This window comes from Pistacia vera, unplaced genomic scaffold, assembly GCF_008641045.1.
Source record: "Pistacia vera cultivar Batoury unplaced genomic scaffold, PisVer_v2 Contig300, whole genome shotgun sequence".
Lineage (NCBI taxonomy): Eukaryota > Viridiplantae > Streptophyta > Magnoliopsida > Sapindales > Anacardiaceae > Pistacia > Pistacia vera.
This window is the reverse complement of record NW_022196114.1, coordinates 176,053-193,985: the sequence shown is the minus strand read 5'-3', so window position 1 is coordinate 193,985 and position 17,933 is coordinate 176,053. Positions and strand designations below refer to the sequence as shown.

At 33.5% G+C, this 17,933-nt stretch overlaps 3 protein-coding genes across 5 annotated transcripts; all 3 read left to right on the top strand.

Moving 5' to 3' along the window:
- Window positions 1–695: 695 nt before the first annotated feature.
- LOC116135546 (xylose isomerase-like) lies at window positions 696–6,727 on the top strand. Of its 2 annotated transcripts, none has more exons than XM_031421258.1 (21): window positions 696–790; window positions 1,066–1,152; window positions 1,272–1,379; window positions 1,467–1,541; window positions 1,617–1,746; window positions 1,847–1,938; window positions 2,079–2,129; window positions 2,839–2,915; window positions 3,017–3,071; window positions 3,170–3,271; window positions 3,446–3,497; window positions 3,790–3,835; window positions 3,919–3,974; window positions 4,728–4,779; window positions 4,914–4,993; window positions 5,119–5,189; window positions 5,288–5,328; window positions 5,543–5,642; window positions 5,764–5,835; window positions 5,922–5,999; window positions 6,416–6,727. In XM_031421258.1, the coding sequence occupies exons 2-21, from the start codon at window positions 1,090–1,092 to the stop codon at window positions 6,449–6,451; spliced, it is 1,437 nt and encodes a 478-aa protein (XP_031277118.1). In that variant the 5' UTR covers window positions 696–790; window positions 1,066–1,089; the 3' UTR covers window positions 6,452–6,727. The 2 variants fall into 2 exon arrangements, with proteins under 2 accessions (XP_031277118.1, XP_031277120.1); XM_031421260.1 differs by lacking the exon at window positions 696–790 and adding an exon at window positions 820–838.
- A 537-nt stretch (window positions 6,728–7,264) lies between these two features.
- LOC116135550 (uncharacterized protein At4g14100-like) lies at window positions 7,265–8,289 on the top strand. Its single transcript, XM_031421264.1, has 2 exons — window positions 7,265–7,913; window positions 7,997–8,289. Exons 1-2 carry the CDS (start codon window positions 7,454–7,456, stop codon window positions 8,110–8,112), a joined length of 576 nt encoding a protein of 191 aa, XP_031277124.1. The 5' UTR covers window positions 7,265–7,453; the 3' UTR covers window positions 8,113–8,289.
- A 781-nt stretch (window positions 8,290–9,070) lies between these two features.
- On the top strand, window positions 9,071–15,068 carry LOC116135542 (ADP-ribosylation factor 1). 2 transcript variants are annotated; one of them, XM_031421252.1, is made up of 9 exons: window positions 9,071–9,304; window positions 9,439–9,623; window positions 9,732–9,770; window positions 10,010–10,072; window positions 10,348–10,366; window positions 11,095–11,206; window positions 13,621–13,668; window positions 13,935–14,065; window positions 14,783–15,068. In XM_031421252.1, exons 2-9 carry the CDS (start codon window positions 9,521–9,523, stop codon window positions 14,814–14,816), a joined length of 549 nt encoding a protein of 182 aa, XP_031277112.1. In that variant the 5' UTR covers window positions 9,071–9,304; window positions 9,439–9,520; the 3' UTR covers window positions 14,817–15,068. The 2 variants fall into 2 exon arrangements, with proteins under 2 accessions (XP_031277112.1, XP_031277111.1); XM_031421251.1 differs by having other exon boundaries at window positions 9,072–9,304; window positions 9,418–9,623.
- The last annotated feature ends 2,865 nt before the right edge of the window (window positions 15,069–17,933 follow it).

Sequence of the window (17,933 nt, the reverse complement as noted above, 5' to 3'; positions counted from 1 at the left end):
AATGAATCATAGACTTCGCCCATTTGCTTCTCAATATCTGATTAGTTACTGTGAGGTAAGTATGTCACAAGCGGGTAACATTAGTAATGCTCCTTGGATTATCTTCTAAGATTAAGGGATTTAATATTATGATATGAAATTTGATTTTAAGAAGATTATAGGATCTAGATTATTGAAATGACAAATCAGTCCCTGACATGTAAAGCACTAAGTTTTGTGAATTTTGGAAAATGTCATATAACTATATCAATGTTAACTTTCATAGAAGAAAATTTTATATTAAATTTATATATTTTTGATGAATATGATGATATTTACTTTTATATTTGTATGTGTCAATCATTAGTAAATGTGACGGCATTAACTTTTTATTTGTACATCAGAAATAACCGTGAATAAATTGAGGTGTAAACATTAGCTTTAATGAATTTTTGAATAAAATTATTAGTTTGGTAGATTTTACCTCGTGTTTTAATCTAATTGTTAACTCAAAAAGTAAATTTAATTTTTTTTGAAATTAGTTAAAACATATTTACCTAGAAATGAGGAAATTCAATGATTTTTTTTCTCTTCCAAATCAAAACTACTTACTAGAGGCAAGGACTAAAGGAGGGTAAAATCAGAAATATACATTTTGGATAAACCAAAATAGTGTACACGTGTGATTAAAATGTCTTCTTGAAAACTAAAACAATTTTATCTAAAACTTGATTACGTATGCAGTATAAATACTTCTATTTCCACGGCCATTTTTCTTCTATCATCAATCTCAATAAGGCTGTTTTAATCTGTAAGTCTCTTCGTTTTTTATGAAGAAGTGCTCTTTTAGCCTGGATTAGTAATTTTTTTGCCAAAGATTGATTTTTTATTTGTGTTTTTTTGGATAATTTTAGTGGTTGTTTTGTTTATTAGTGTAATTTTTTGTTTTGTTTGATTTGATGATTTGTTTTTTTATTTTTGTTTACAACCCATGATTCGTTTGCAAGGTTTGATGATGGGTATTTTTTTATATTTTTGATATGATAAGTTGAATTGCTGTTTTATGATTTATGTTTATCTTTGCAGTGCTAAGTTGCATGAAGTGAACTAATGATGGCGACCAAGAGTGTTCTGTTGCTGCTGCTTTGTTTGAATGTGGTGTTGTTTCTGGTGGTAAAGAATTAAACTTTTATCTTGAGTTCTACTATTTTACTCTTTGTTTGAGTTGGTGTATACGTGGTTAATATGTATTTTGTTTTTAGTTTTGACTTGGATTGTGTTGGGTTTGGTAGAATGCTGCCCCATCAACATGCCCAGCCGATAATCTTGGTAGCAAATGTGATGAATCAGATGATTGGAAAGGGGAATTCTTCCCTGGCATTCCAAAGATTAAGTATGAGGTAAACAGAATTATTGGTTCAGTTGTGTCATTATGGTTCTCAAGTGTCTGTGTTTGCAATTATTCATTTGTTCCATATTTTTTATAGGGTCCAACTACAAACAATCCACTTGCATTCAAGTGGTATAATCCGGAAGAAAAGATTCTTGGGAAGAAAATGAAGGTTGGTTTCTTGTCTTGACACTTTTCAACTTTGGTTACTAAATTGGGATTATGCTGAAAAATATTAATGGAATAGGATTGGATGAGATTCAGTGTTGCATTTTGGCACACATTCCGTGGAACAGGTGGTGATCCATTTGGGGCACCTACAAAATTTTGGCCGTGGGAAGATGGTACCAATTCATTGGCTATGGCCAAAAGAAGAAGTAAGATTGGCTGATATGCTTATAATGTTTACTTCATGTTTATACTGCATTATTGTTTATAATTTAAAATGTACTTGTTATGTTATATCTTTCGGTACAGTGAGAGCAAACTTTGAGTTCATAGAGAAACTTGGAGTTGATTTGTGGTGTTTCCACGACAGGGATATAGCTCCTGAAGGAAAAACCCTTGAGGTTGGTAATTTATTTTCTTTTAAGAGTATTTTGTTCATTGTCTCAGTTACTTTTATTCTTTGTTGTTTTGTATTTTCCTGATTGTAGCTAAACTCTTGTCTATTGTATATCATGTTTATGGGGTGTTAAATATGTAACAGGAAAGTAATAAAAACTTGGATGAAGTGGTGGCCCTTGCGAAAGAGCTTCAGGTAAGTTCATGAAGTCATGTTAGTAAGTTTACTTAAGTCTTGTTATTACTTTATCATATGCTCGAGTAGAGTAGAGATGCAACTTTTGCTCTCCATCTGCTGTCTTAGGTTGTGGGCCTCAGTGTTTCGGAAAGGAACAAAAGAAAGGGAAAAAAAGAAATTAAAAGCTCAAGTCAAATACAAATATCCAATTTCTTCTCTTTAGCTATTTGACATAGTGGTTTTGGGGCCTCATACTATTAAATTATTCTTTTAGTTTTTGTACGTAAGTTTTATTTACATGGACTTAAAAGCCATCCACCTTCACATCCTTGTCCCCTGAACTAATGAAGCTAGAACACAGTGGTCGTGGAAGGAATATTTTCAGGTCTGTGACCAGTTTTCTTGGTTATTCTTTGGTTGCCACGTTGTGTGAGTTAAACATAATTTTTATCAACTTGTCCACTAGAATATCTTGATGTTGTAAAGAAAACTCCCATTCGATGGCAAGGCAATAACAAAAACCTCTGGAACTCTTTCTAGGATACAGGAGATGGAACCTATGATTTGATCTTGTTGTTGTGTTGGATCTAGATTTGTGTGACATCTCTTCTGCAATTGTTTTGTTCTTGGAGACCAAAATCAGAAACCAGTATATACTTGTGTGACATAACTACTAGCCTTATGAAGTCCTTTATCTCCTTTAAGGTTTAATTATTTGATTCTGCAGGGGACCAAGATTCATCCATTGTGGGGTACAGCTCAGTTATTTGTGCATCCTCGCTTTATGCATGGTGCTGCTACTAGGTACTGTGTATATAGAGGATCCCTAACTATTTGCACTGTTTGTTTTGTTTTCACTGAATGTGTCAGCCTATTTCTTAAATGTTCGGGAACTTGTTTTACAGCTCTGAATTAGGTGTCTATGCGTATTCTGCAGCTCAAGTCAAGAAGGCCATGGAGGTGGGTGGTTGTGGATACTAGGAAAAATTGGATATCTTTCTTATTTGTATATATGTTTTTCTATAGTTACTTAGCTCTCCAATTGACAAATTCCACAGGTCACACATTATTTAGGGGGAGAAAACTATGTGTTTTGGGGTGGTCGTGAGGGTTATCAAACTCTCTTGAACACAGATATGGGAAGAGAGCTTGATCATTTGGTATGTTTATCTAACATGTCCTTACTTTGTTATGCTTTGCATTTAAATTATTTTGCTTGGTATTTATGTTTTCTCAGTAAATTATATATTAGTAACAAGGTTTTACTGTCCTAGCGTTCTGTTTTGGTTTTAGATTTTATGATTTAACTGAGACTATTTGTTGTCTGCTTGCAGGCAAGATTTCTAGAAGCTGCTGCTACCTACAAGAAGAAGATTGGGTTCAATGGTATGTTTTTCTTCTCTCCATCTTAATAGATTTTCTGTATGACTGTAGGATGCAAAGGAGAATTCCAACAGTTATAGGGGCAGAATATTATGTTTCTTTTGTTTTATTGCTGCATGGAATATGAAGTAATTGTTGTGGTCTTTTTCATTTCCAAATTTTGCATTTTGCCCGAAAACTTAATGACAGTCATTTTTTCCTTCTTTGTTTTTCATTTGAATTTTTTGTTTCTTTTTATTTATTTTTCACCATGCCAAAATTCTAACAGGGATCTGCTTTTTCTTTTGACTTTCAGGGACTCTGTTGATTGAGCCCAAGCCTCAAGAACCTACAAAACACCAGTATGCTTTATTCTTTTATTTAATATATGGCTAACGAGGCAAATGATCCAGATATATTTTGACATATGGTGATAATTTGTCAGGTACGACTGGGATGCTGCAACAACAGCTAACTTCTTAAGGAAGTATGGTCTCATAGGTAATATCGCTGTTCACTTTTCTAATATTAGTTTATCACAATGCATGACCCTGTTTCAGAGGCAAGTTTAACTAAACATTCTTAAGTTTTATTTATGAAGTAAAATCGTATATTTTTATCAACCAAGTTGCAAAGTTCAAAGCTTGCTACTTATTAGTTGAGATGTTTATAGTTTTCACTCTAGCTTTGTATAGTATTTTAGTTTTAGTTTTTTGGCTAACTTAGAAAAATGTGAAATCTTAAATTTATCCTTATCATTGAGGTTGTGGTAAGGAGCAAGCTCTCATTTTTCAGATGGTGTACATGGATATTGATATATATGTTAGTATTGTTGCCTGTGTATGTTCTTTGCTCTGCAAATTAAAATTTATTTACTACATTTGTTGCATGATGGGTGTCTTTCCTATTTGGACATTGCTAATCCACTTGAGATTGTTTTTGGGATTAAAATGTATTTTCTTCTCACCAAAAAATGAACGCATATGACTCAAGCACCGAAATTGTCACCAACTTGATTTTACTCCATGAGCTATAGTCGGCCCAATTTAGGCTATAGCCCGTAGGACTAGGTTTCTTCAATCTCGGGGAAAATTTTAATGCATACTTTGTTTCAATCTTTACGTCCCTGATTTTTTGAATTTTTTCAAAATACTTAAGCACCATTAATATTTAGAAGACTTGTCCAATTATGTATGGTGTTTATATTGCATAACAGTGAACATCTAATATATTGTCGCGCTTTTCTTCTTGTAGATGAGTTTAAACTAAACATTGAATGTAACCATGCCACCCTGTCTGGTCACAGGTATGTAATAACTTTTGTTTCTCAAGCTCCTCTATGTTATGTTTGCTTGTTTGTTTTTCCTAAGTGCTTTCAATCAGAAGATTGAACTTGCATGAAGTTCCTCAGCTTACTGTAGATACTTGTGTACTTTGCAGCTGTCATCATGAGCTTGAAACTGCAAGACTCAATGGTCTACTTGGAAATATTGATGCAAACACTGGCGATCCTCAAGTTGGTACTGGAATATTAACAAGTTTTCGGCTTTTTTGAGTTCTTTACTTAATTTTGGATAAAAACTTTACATACTGAACTTGAGATAACCTGTGACTTTAGTTTTAAGAGCTGTTGATATCACCACAGGTTGGGATACAGATCAATTCTTGACTGATGTTGCAGAGTCAACTATGGTTATGCTCAGTGTAATCAGAAATGTATGTAATACATGCAACTTTTCAATTCAATGTGAAATTTCCGAGATACTAATTTTAGCCTGGATTTATTTGGTTAATTTCACTTTTGTTTATCACAGGGAGGGCTAGCCCCAGGAGGATTCAACTTTGATGCAAAATTGTGAGTCTCTTTTTTCCCTTATTGATCCTTCTCTTATGTGCTTGCCATGCATAAGATGTTCATGATGGATATCTATATTGCATCTTAATTGTGTTTTTTTCTCCCATTTCTTTTTCATGATGGATTTCTATGTTGTATTTTTTTCTTTTCTGCTCCAATTTCTTTACCTTTCTAATGCCCCTTTTGACATAATCAACTTTATGATATATTTTAGACGAAGAGAAAGCACAGACGTTGAGGACTTGTTCATCGCTCATATTACTGGAATGGATGCTCTAGCCCGTGGACTTCGAAATGCTGCCAAGCTCATTGAGGTGATACATTACTGTCATATTCACGAATATAAAAGCCTGTCTGATTTTCTAAAATGGAGTGCTTATTTTGTTATCAATGGCCTGTCAATGATACTGAATGGATTTTGTTGTCATTGGGAAGGATGGTTCTTTGGCCGAGCTTGTCCGCAAGCGATATCAGAGCTTTGACACTGAAGTTGGGGCTAAAATTGAGGTAACATGTTTCCCAGTATCTTACCTGTTTCGCTTTTGTTCCTATTACTTATTTGGCTAATATGAAGTGGTTCCATCTTATAATAGGCTGGTAAGGCTGATTTTGAATATCTTGAGAAGAAAGCCATGGAATGGGGAGAACCCAAGGTTCCTTCTGCTAAGCAGGTAATTAAATAGCCTCTAACCTCTATTGTTGCTTGTTTAAATAGTAGCAGAACATCGATTAACAGACAACCGGCTGTGAGTTAATGTCTAGCGACAAAATAGGAGTATAAAGAATTAAATAGAATGATTGAATGCAAATTTCATCTCTTTACTTGGTGCTAATAGGAATAAAAAAAACTAGCCTCCTTTTCATATATGATGGTACTAGTCTATCAAGAGAATTCTAAAATGGATAGTATTATTACAGAAATAAGAAAATTTTCGTTCAATTTCCTGATTTGCTATCAAACCGGCATCTTAGTCGTAGTTCTATACAATATCATTCCTCTATGTTTGCGTAGAATGGTATTTTCATTGACTTAATATCAAACGCCATTTAGATTGAATCTAAAGGAAATTTGTGTGCAATGTGGCAGGAACTTGCGGAGATGATTTTTCAATCTGCAATGTAAAGATAAAAGCAGCAATGAAATGTAGAGTTCACTAATAAGATAGAGAGACATTAGGCACATGAAGAAGTTATCTAAATAGTTGGTTCAGCCGACTCCATTTTCCCCGTTTCTGGTGAAATGGATCTTCTTATGTTTGTAGGTATGACAATGTTTTTTTTTGGGTCCAGTATAAATTATATCATAAAGTGTGGTTTCTGGGCATCTGTTAACTTATTTAGATTTTTTAATAGACTTTTTTTAACCATATAATATGGTTCTATATATATCTCTTATCTTTGCCTTTGTGATAATATTTAAATGTTATGTTCAAGTGCTTGTGTCCTGAGTGGATGCTTCTCTTCCTCTTCACCTTCACGCCTTGTAGCGCACAGTATTTCTATTCGCCTTACAACCCAGCGGTGTTTCTATTCTAATAGAGAGAGAGAGAGAGAGAGAGAGAAAGATGCTCTTATTCTTATAAAGAGAAAGGTACTTTTACATCTTCTTAACCTGAAATGGTTTGAGGAAAGGAAATATTCTTTTTGTTTTAGGGTTCTTAAGAGTACAAATCCAGTCTAAATTTCAGCAACAATCGGGATTTAATCGATAAACATTTCGCTTGTAAAATAGAGCAGGTCATAATTATAAACCTAAAAAAATTTTAAATAAACCATTTTCGTAGCTACTCACTAGATAAGCCGAAAGCCATGCTATAGAATCAATGCACTACTATAATTGAAAGAACCCAGTTCAGTGGCAGTTTTTTACTTCGTTTTTTATTTTAAAAAAATGACGAAAACATTCGATAATGTTGGATTATATGGTTGGTATTCCCTAAATTTATTACGAAAAAGACATGAAATTAAAGTGTGCAATGACGAGAATCTGCCTGCAATAAAGAGAAACCTATCCCTCTATAAAATTTTTGTCAGCCACTCATTACAAACATTCCCATTATCTTCAACTTCCCTTCGATAAAATTTCTTAACCCACAAAAGATCAGACAATATCACCGGCTTGAAGATGAGATCAATGAGAAACAAAACCCTAAGCTTGCTAATTCTACTTCTTCTTCAACCCATTGACACAACCAGTAGCCCGACTCCGCGGCCATGGCCGGACCAATTCCATGCACTTCTCTACATGAACTTGAGCAAAGGCCTTCTGCAAATAAGCGATCTCTGGTACGACTGGCCGCGGGGGACGAATGTGAACATATTTCAGAAGCAACTGGGGGTGCTTCTGTATGATGTAGAGTGGGACAATGGCACAACTTTTTACTTCACTTTAGGCGAGCCGGCGACGTGTGAAGTCATGCAGTTTGAAGTAGGGATTCCCCGGAGAAATTTTCTCGATGGAGCCAAGTATTTAGGGACTCAAACCACTGATGGATTCTTGTGTAATGTTTGGGAGAAAGTTGACTTCATTTGGTACTTCGAAGATGTTGTTTCCAGGAGGCCTGTTCGTTGGGATTTCTACGACGGTAAGTTCACAAATTTACGTTACGTTTTGTAATATCTTTTTTTTTTTTTAGAAAGATTGTAAAATATGTGATTAATTTTGCAGGTATATCTACACATGTTATTACATTTGAGGTTGGCGCAGTTTTAAATGAGTCATTCATTCAAGCACCTTCATATTGTTTCAGCGAGGCGACAGAGAAGAGAGTGTTTGATAGTTGAAACTTAAGCGACTATGATAAGAAAATTTATCAAGGAATTCTGGATTTGTGGTAGCTAATTACAGTGTAAATTTTTCTCTCTTTTTAATAAGATTAAAAAGTTCTATAAATTAATGTCCTACATTCATAATAGCAAGAAGATTGTGTTAATATTTATTTGTTAGTTGAAGGAATTCAAGAAAGCAATATCATTGTATAATCTATTATCTATTGAGCACTTTGTTTATTTATTTTGTGCTAGTAGAGTTGGCAAGGACCTTCCTCTTTAGCCTTGGCATGTTGAGATGTTGTCCTCTCTCCTGACCACAATCTCGGATTTTTTTAAGTGTGGCCGGGGACGAGTAACCGCTAAACCGTGGGAGGGGAATGCAAAACCTGTCCTTGCCTCATAATTTTTTAAAAATAAAATAATTTAATGTTTATATATTTTCATCGAAGACAAAACTGGGTTTTTATAGGGAAAAATACTAGTCTTACCCACTCTTTCTACTTATTTCTATTACTCACTTTTGTTAAAATGATATATAGTACTCATACTATATTTATGATACTCATACTATATTTTATATTTACAAAAGTGAATAAGAAAAATTAGTAATAGTGAGTAAGACTAGCATTAACCTTTTGTAGGTTTTCACCGTCACCCGTCACTGTCAGTCTTATTCCTGGTTCCATTTTCAGGTAGCCTACCTTATTGGATTTTTCTGTCGTCCCTGTTTCAGATTAATAAAAATTACTTTATATTTTAATTTCTTTTCTTATTGTACAATCTTCTTTAAATTTAATTGAAAAAAGAAAATATAAAAAACCTTATTATGTTGGGCCGAATGCCCATCTTTTCGTTCAGAAATAAACCCAAAACGGAAAACAGTTTAAATCCAACGGTGACATTGCCACGTGCCCAATGGCCCCGTCCTATTTGGGTCCTACTAATTCGATGAAATCAATGAAGCAAAACCAATAAAAGTACGAACCCAAATCCTGAACCGTAGACAGTCACAGCTCCCTTTCCCTTCGCTTCTATGATTCTTCCTTCACCTTTTCATCCCGATTCCATTCCAGTTTGTCTTCAACAACGAAGAAACACGGACTTTCAAAATTTCTTCTTAAGTCCCCCAACTTATCAAAATCATCTATTTAACCCCCGACCTTCACCAACTCCTGCAAGCAGACCCTCTCCTCTTTGACTCCAGGCACGTTACACACGCTACTTGAACAGAGAGTTTCATATTAACTGCATGATATTGAAACTAAATTCTTATTTGTTCTCTTTCGTAATCCACATTTGTGTTGTGTTCTTATACAGGGTTAGGGTTTTGCTTTGCAGATCTGATCCATAATTCAATTGTGAGAATCGAATTAATCTCTGATCTGTTATTGTTCATGCACTGAGGATACGAGATCGAGAGATGGGTATTTTGTTTACGCGGATGTTCTCTTCGCTTTTTGGGAATAAAGAGGCTAGGATTCTAGTTCTTGGCCTTGACAATGCTGGCAAAACTACGATTCTTTGTATGTTGTTTTGGGATTTTAAAGCTTGCCCAGTTGTTTTGTGATTCTGTGAAATGGGTCGTTGTTTTTGAACGACTTTAATGTTTTTGTTTTGGTTTGGTGGTGCAGATCGGCTTCAAATGGGTGAAGTTGTTTCAACTATTCCAAGTCAGTAGCTCTTTTCTTCACTTTTTTTAATAATGTTGATTTTTTTTTTTTTTAATTACTGTTAATATTCACTGATGTTGAAGTTTGGTGTTTCATAATGGATTGAGTAGTGGAAAGTTATGAATTTGATGTTGCAATTTATATATTTGCGTTTATAAGCAATTAAGTGGAGTATCTATAGTTTGATATAGTCTTTTGTAATTTACTGTCTTTCCTTTTTCTTTTTTTGATTTATGCAGCAATTGGGTTTAATGTGGAAACAGTGCAGTATAATAACATCAAATTCCAAGTCTGGGATCTGGGTATGTCATTCTGTTCCTTTGATATGTATATGCAACCGGCCATATGACTGATTTCTTTAACAGGACTTTTTGTTTCATAATATTAATAAATAAATATGACTTTCTTTTAAAAACCAAAAACATTGGGCGGTGATTTTCTTTTGTGTGCAGTTGCTCTTTTCTCTAAGCTATAATAATTGCTAGAATGTCAAGTTGTTGTTTGTGTCATGTTAGATTTTTGATTGAAAAGCTAAATGTCAGCTCAATTCCTTATTGTGTTTTTTTTCTTGATGTAGGTGGGCAGACAAGTATCAGGTAACATTTTGGTTTTGATGGGTTTTACTTTTTTATGCAATTTATATGGTTAGAGGACTGCTAAATTGTGTGATCTTGTGTTGTGCAAAGTAAATTCTGGTAACATGTTTGTGGACTGGTAGATTCTAGAGGCTTTTGTGAAATTCCGACAACTATAAAACATGTATCTGACAAGAGAATTTATTAAGTTTATTTGTAACTTGTCTCAAGGGTGCTTTTTTGTTAACTTCATGTGTTTCTTCTTTCTTTTGTATATATATAATTGCCTCCACCCTTAGGCTCTTTGTGACCCAGTATGACCACTATGACCACACATTCTTTTGATACGTAGAGCAAAATCACAGACGTCTGTATTTATAGTAGTCCTGAATTTTGTAGGTTTCTAGTTTTCTCCCAGTCTTTTTGGAAGACCCACTTCTGATTTGAGATTCAGATATTTTAACTGATGATTTTTTTCCCTGGTCAGTCATTTTGTAATTTAAGAAGTTAACAAAAAAAAGGATGATTTCATTCTACTTTCTTCATTTTCCCAAATGAACTTAGATAAAGAATTGAAGATGAGGAATTGAGTGAAGAGGCTCATACAGGAAAGGATTGACTTGAAATGAACTTTCTTCCTCTTTTTTCTGCATGACTTAATGACTATTTCTTGAGTTGATTGGTAAATAATTCATTTTCCCATCAATTGCACAAACTCATTCACCTGCTTATTTTGTCTTATGGCACAGGCCATATTGGAGATGCTACTTTCCAAACACGCAAGCAATAATTTATGTTATTGATTCAAGTGACACCGATAGGCTGGCGATAGCTAAAGATGAGTTTCATGCAATATTGGAGGTACATTTGTCTTTGGTTTATGTTGACTTATTCTTCTTTATAGGAAACAAAAAGATAACTAAAATAAGATATACAAAGAGTGAACAAGGAGCTCTCAGAAACCTCAGATATCCTTCTGAAGATCAAAAGAACTCTACACTCTGTGAATTACAGAGCTTTCTAATTTTGTCTATAGAAACTGTCTACCCATANTGTTAATATTCACTGATGTTGAAGTTTGGTGTTTCATAATGGATTGAGTAGTGGAAAGTTATGAATTTGATGTTGCAATTTATATATTTGCGTTTATAAGCAATTAAGTGGAGTATCTATAGTTTGATATAGTCTTTTGTAATTTACTGTCTTTCCTTTTTCTTTTTTTGATTTATGCAGCAATTGGGTTTAATGTGGAAACAGTGCAGTATAATAACATCAAATTCCAAGTCTGGGATCTGGGTATGTCATTCTGTTCCTTTGATATGTATATGCAACCGGCCATATGACTGATTTCTTTAACAGGACTTTTTGTTTCATAATATTAATAAATAAATATGACTTTCTTTTAAAAACCAAAAACATTGGGCGGTGATTTTCTTTTGTGTGCAGTTGCTCTTTTCTCTAAGCTATAATAATTGCTAGAATGTCAAGTTGTTGTTTGTGTCATGTTAGATTTTTGATTGAAAAGCTAAATGTCAGCTCAATTCCTTATTGTGTTTTTTTTCTTGATGTAGGTGGGCAGACAAGTATCAGGTAACATTTTGGTTTTGATGGGTTTTACTTTTTTATGCAATTTATATGGTTAGAGGACTGCTAAATTGTGTGATCTTGTGTTGTGCAAAGTAAATTCTGGTAACATGTTTGTGGACTGGTAGATTCTAGAGGCTTTTGTGAAATTCCGACAACTATAAAACATGTATCTGACAAGAGAATTTATTAAGTTTATTTGTAACTTGTCTCAAGGGTGCTTTTTTGTTAACTTCATGTGTTTCTTCTTTCTTTTGTATATATATAATTGCCTCCACCCTTAGGCTCTTTGTGACCCAGTATGACCACTATGACCACACATTCTTTTGATACGTAGAGCAAAATCACAGACGTCTGTATTTATAGTAGTCCTGAATTTTGTAGGTTTCTAGTTTTCTCCCAGTCTTTTTGGAAGACCCACTTCTGATTTGAGATTCAGATATTTTAACTGATGATTTTTTTCCCTGGTCAGTCATTTTGTAATTTAAGAAGTTAACAAAAAAAAGGATGATTTCATTCTACTTTCTTCATTTTCCCAAATGAACTTAGATAAAGAATTGAAGATGAGGAATTGAGTGAAGAGGCTCATACAGGAAAGGATTGACTTGAAATGAACTTTCTTCCTCTTTTTTCTGCATGACTTAATGACTATTTCTTGAGTTGATTGGTAAATAATTCATTTTCCCATCAATTGCACAAACTCATTCACCTGCTTATTTTGTCTTATGGCACAGGCCATATTGGAGATGCTACTTTCCAAACACACAAGCAATAATTTATGTTATTGATTCAAGTGACACCGATAGGCTGGCGATAGCTAAAGATGAGTTTCATGCAATATTGGAGGTACATTTGTCTTTGGTTTATGTTGACTTATTCTTCTTTATAGGAAACAAAAAGATAACTAAAATAAGATATACAAAGAGTGAACAAGGAGCTCTCAGAAACCTCAGATATCCTTCTGAAGATCAAAAGAACTCTACACTCTGTGAATTACAGAGCTTTCTAATTTTGTCTATAGAAACTGTCTACCCATATCAAACAAGAGACTACCAAAATATACGACGTTCTTTTGTTTTTACATGTTAATGGTGGGATTGAGGTAATTATTCATAAAATCCTATCAGATATTCAAGAGAGGAGAGTTCAAAAGTAGTTATCTTCTTTTTTTTTTTTTTTTTTGTGTCTCCCTTCTGTATGCCAATTTTATGGTTCTTTAGATTTTAAGGCATTTGGTTGGATTCAACAGATGATTGTCAATTACTCTCAAAATTTCAAAGTTCAAAATTCAATTTACAATAGCCTGACCTTTAACGGTACTTAAGCTGGCCTTCTGTGCGGTATCAACCTAGGCTTATTTGTTGTATGCATCATAAATTGTTGAAATATGATATACAAGCAAAGTTTGTATGATTATTGGTACTGTTATTGTGAATGGATCCTTTGGAGATTTTAAAGATGCTTTGTATATGAATGTTTAATAGCTATTGAGATGTATCACATGTTTTGGCATGCCTTGTTTATTTGTGTCCTCATTCTGTTTTTTCTTGTACCCTAATTGAAAATCGATGAAATAATTAGTCTTTACTGTTAGCCTTGTTGACTGCTTAAATGCCTTAATGATGCATACTATTTGAGTTTTCATCCAGTATTTTATAGTCCCTATTTTAAGTCTCTGACTCTTTTGGCAGGAAGAGGAGTTAAGAGGTGCAGTTGTTCTCATTTTTGCAAACAAGCAGGTTTCTATTAACACCCATTTATTTTATTTTATAAGATTTCTAGACAGCTTGGCATCTAGTTTTTGTTTTTTGAACATAAATGAGAATCATGACCATTTTATTACCACCTTTGTTGTGTTCTGAGAAAAAGAAAAAAGGTTAAAATATTATGGTTATGGAGCTGAGATTGTTTATTTATGGTTTCACATCTCCATATTGCTTTTATATATAAATTTTCGGCAGTCTTCTCCTTCTTCTTGTTTTATATTTTTTTCTCATCCAAATAGGATCTTCCTGGGGCACTTGATGATGCTGCAGTGACTGAGGCACTAGAGTTGCACAAGATTAAAAACCGTCAATGGGCTATATTCAAAACTTCTGCTACAAAAGGGGAAGGTCTTTTTGAGGGTTTGGACTGGTAAGCTTAGTAACACCTAACTTATATATAAGTTTTTTGGGGTTGAAGTTACCAGGTTTTGTTGCTTTCAACACTCCATAGAACAAACAACTATTTCATGCATCATACTGGATCTAACTCCTTTTCTTTGTACTAGTTGAGGTCAATCCAACTTTGACCTATTCTATCTAGTATCTACGAACAACTTTCCATAAACAATTTGGCTCAATGTTACACAACAGGATACATATTGGTGATAGTATTGATGAATTCACTTTTAAGAATTTATCGGCTTCAATAATTCCTTGAAAGACCTTTAATGTTAAATTAATATAATCTGGTCTCAAAAGGTTTGAAATCTCGATTACGTCTTGGATCTCCTTTATATTTACCACTTCTATGTAGCAATAGATGTGAAATTGGCGCTTCTTGCAAGAGTGTGGGAACTTTGCTATCATGCTTTAATCAATTATCTAATGACATGGATATTTCTTCTCTAATGTTGGAATAAAAACTCATAATATTCGAGAAGCTCCCGAACCAATTTCGGAGGCATTAATTCTTCAGCTATTAAACCTAAAATTTGAACAATACACTACTGTAGGTCTCATTGTCTGCATAATTGCAACTTTTGTTTGGTAGTTTAATGTAATCAACCCTTGGCCGTATTTTAGGATTACATTTCCTGTCATTTTATTGTGTCGAGTAACAAATGGAATTTTTTTTATATAATTGCAGGTTGAGTAACACACTCAAATCTGTAGGTGGCTAACTCATGGCAGAAGGGCACAGAGGCTTTTGCTGCTTCTATGTGATCAAGTTACATCTCAAAAACAAAAGGAACAAGAATGGTGTTTCTATGTTTGAATCGTGATAGAAATTTTATTTGAGTGCAACTTTCTCATTTCACCTCTACTGATGTATCTTTCTTTTCAGTACACCATTGATATACATGTACCATTTTTGTCAAAAGACATGACTTGTTTGGCACTTTTCTTCTGATTATTCACCATTATTTTTCTCTTCTCTGAGTTCATTTAGTTATCCCTCAATATTTTTTTATCAACCCGTTGGCTTACTTATTTTACTGCATTATAGTAGCTTTCTCATATCTTCTTCCGTACTTGTGCCTTCCTCTATCTATCAACTTAGGGAAATTAATCGTGTAATCCCCAAATAGCGTGTTTATTAGTTAAATATAACTGTGAAATGGGTGGAAAAGATACTTTAAGTATACGGGTTGACAGTTTTGTACGTGGATAATTTTGGACTGGAAGTTTAGGCAAAATGGCTAGTGGTATTTTTTTGGTCTGGAAAGGCCTCGTTTTATCATAAAGATATCCTTTTCTATAACGTCTTGTAACCAAGGTTTTAAATCCTGGCCGGGGTGAAACCCAGCAAAGTGGCTGGGTCTCAGGTTGACTTGTTGAACCAATTTGACTTGCTATGTAAAAAGGTTTGAAACCTAGCAAAAACACTTAAAAATTATACATAAGTTCTATAGGTTTGAAATCCTTAAAAGACATATCAAATTACATCGTTGGCGTCGACAACTCAAGCCAAATAGGGTATGTTTTTGGCATCGACAACACACCCCATTATCACGAAAACTATCCCCTTAGCCTTCTAACCAAAACTTATCTACCCCATTCCTGTTGACCTCGTCAATCATCGGCAATAGCGGATTGTTGCTGTTGATTTATTTTTGCGATTTCTTGTCGTTTTACTAACCGTAAATCACCTCTGTCGCCTCCTTTTGACTTAGCAACCCTGGTTTTAAAACTCTGCTCATAACCTAAAATGCTTAACGTGAAATATCAAATTTGTAATTTCAGAAATGGATTCGATTGAGAAGCTTGATGGGCACGTCTCCAGCCCAAAGAAAGTTTTCACCATCGCTGGTGGTTTCTCATGTTATCCTCAAACAGAGCCTTTAACTGGATACTGGACCAGTAGTGTGACCGGGCCAGTACCCTAAAAATTGCCTTCTTTCACAAATTAGCACTCTCTCTTCCTTTCTTTTCATAATGAAAGAGCACACAATTTATAAGGGGTTTACTTTGGCAGATCCCAGTGATATATAATTAATTGATTATTTATTTATTTTTTAAAAGAAAATTGTGAGCCTTTGGATGTTAGCCAACCCAGTAACGTTAGCGGGTGGCATGCAAGTAAAAAAATGGTAACAAAAGTTCTCCTTATTAAAGAAAATGGGAATTACAAGCTTGTAAGTAAATATCTGCATAACAATTGAGAGCTACGTAATATCATTCTTCTATCAGAATTTATTATAATTTTAGACCATCAATTTTGTCTCCAAATCTCTAACATAATACCTTTAACCACTAAAAGAAAATTATAAATTTGTTCTAGGGGGTTAAACATGCAGAAAATAATTTATGTGTTTCTTCTAGTTGGCTACCCAACTGCTAAATCAAGCTTTGAAATTACGGTCGAGATTCAAAATGATTGTGTCGACGGCCATTATAATTTCATTTGATTGCTGATTATATATATATATATATAAATAATCAGCAAGCAAATGAAATTATATGGGTACAGTAGATCCACGTCAGCCTGATTCAGTAGACAGCGCATCATTTTGCTTCCAATTATATGGGTGCAATAGATTCACGTAAACCTAATTCATGAGAGCGCGTATGCATGTTATGAAGGTCAAATATTCACATATTATTATTATTTGGTTAGATTTATGTATCTTTGACTGATTTTGTTCTGAAATTATAAAACTAGTCACTTACATCTCTAAATATCTACAAATAGTTTAAATTTCATCAAATTAATCTATATATACAAATAAGAGTTCATTCAAGAATACCAATTTATTATTATTATTATTTTCTAACATATCGTGACAGTAATTTTTAGCTTAATATGAATATATTTTGAGTAGCTAAAATTCAATACAATCTATACAATAAATACGTATTTGAAATGACATAAACTAGATTCAATCTCAATCGATAATTCAATAGCAATTATGCCAAATTTTAAAGGTTAATGATTTTATCCTATTTTGATGGTAAAAGAGAAGGAGATATTGATTAATCAAGAACAATCTCAAGAAACAACATGGCCCTACATCTAGTTCAATAAATCAATTTCGGTCTCAAGGTTGGGATCTATTGAAGATAATAATTGAATTGTTGGAACCTTTTTTGTTAACTTCAATTATTGATTAACGAATCTGCCTTTTAATTTGAATAAAAAATTTACATGTTTCATTTTCCAATGCCACGACAAATGAAGAATTTTGCTCCATCGATGCCGTACAAGTCCAATTTTATTCATTTTTATATATAAAGACAAATTTAATTTAATTTCTTTCTGGTTTAATCTATAATAACTTAAAATTTTAATTTAATTTTCCAATATTATTTACTGGTCGTTAATAATTAGCAGTCAACAGGAGAATCCAAGTTAATGGAAGAGAATAAATATAGAAATAAATAATCCTAACTTTACATGGGTATTAATGTGAAAACGTTGCCTACAAGTCCAATTTTATTAAGCCCCATCCTTCAAGTCTAGCATATGGGCGGCAAAAACGAATGCACTCGTGATACTTGCAGTGAAAAATATTAAATGGCCAACTTATGCTATGTTACAATCATAGATATGTCTAAGTTCATAATTTACTTATAAGAAAATGAAACCTTTGAATATATAGAGAAATAACATTGCTTTCATGTGTCATGTCTAATCCGAAATTATAGAATCGTGTAATCATACACAGATACACTTCAATTTCAAAACGTCTAGTATCACATCCAATACTTATTTATTTATACTATTTTTTTAATCCATATGATAAACACATAATATTACTGTTTATTCAAGAAAATATATATAAGTTGTATGATGGATA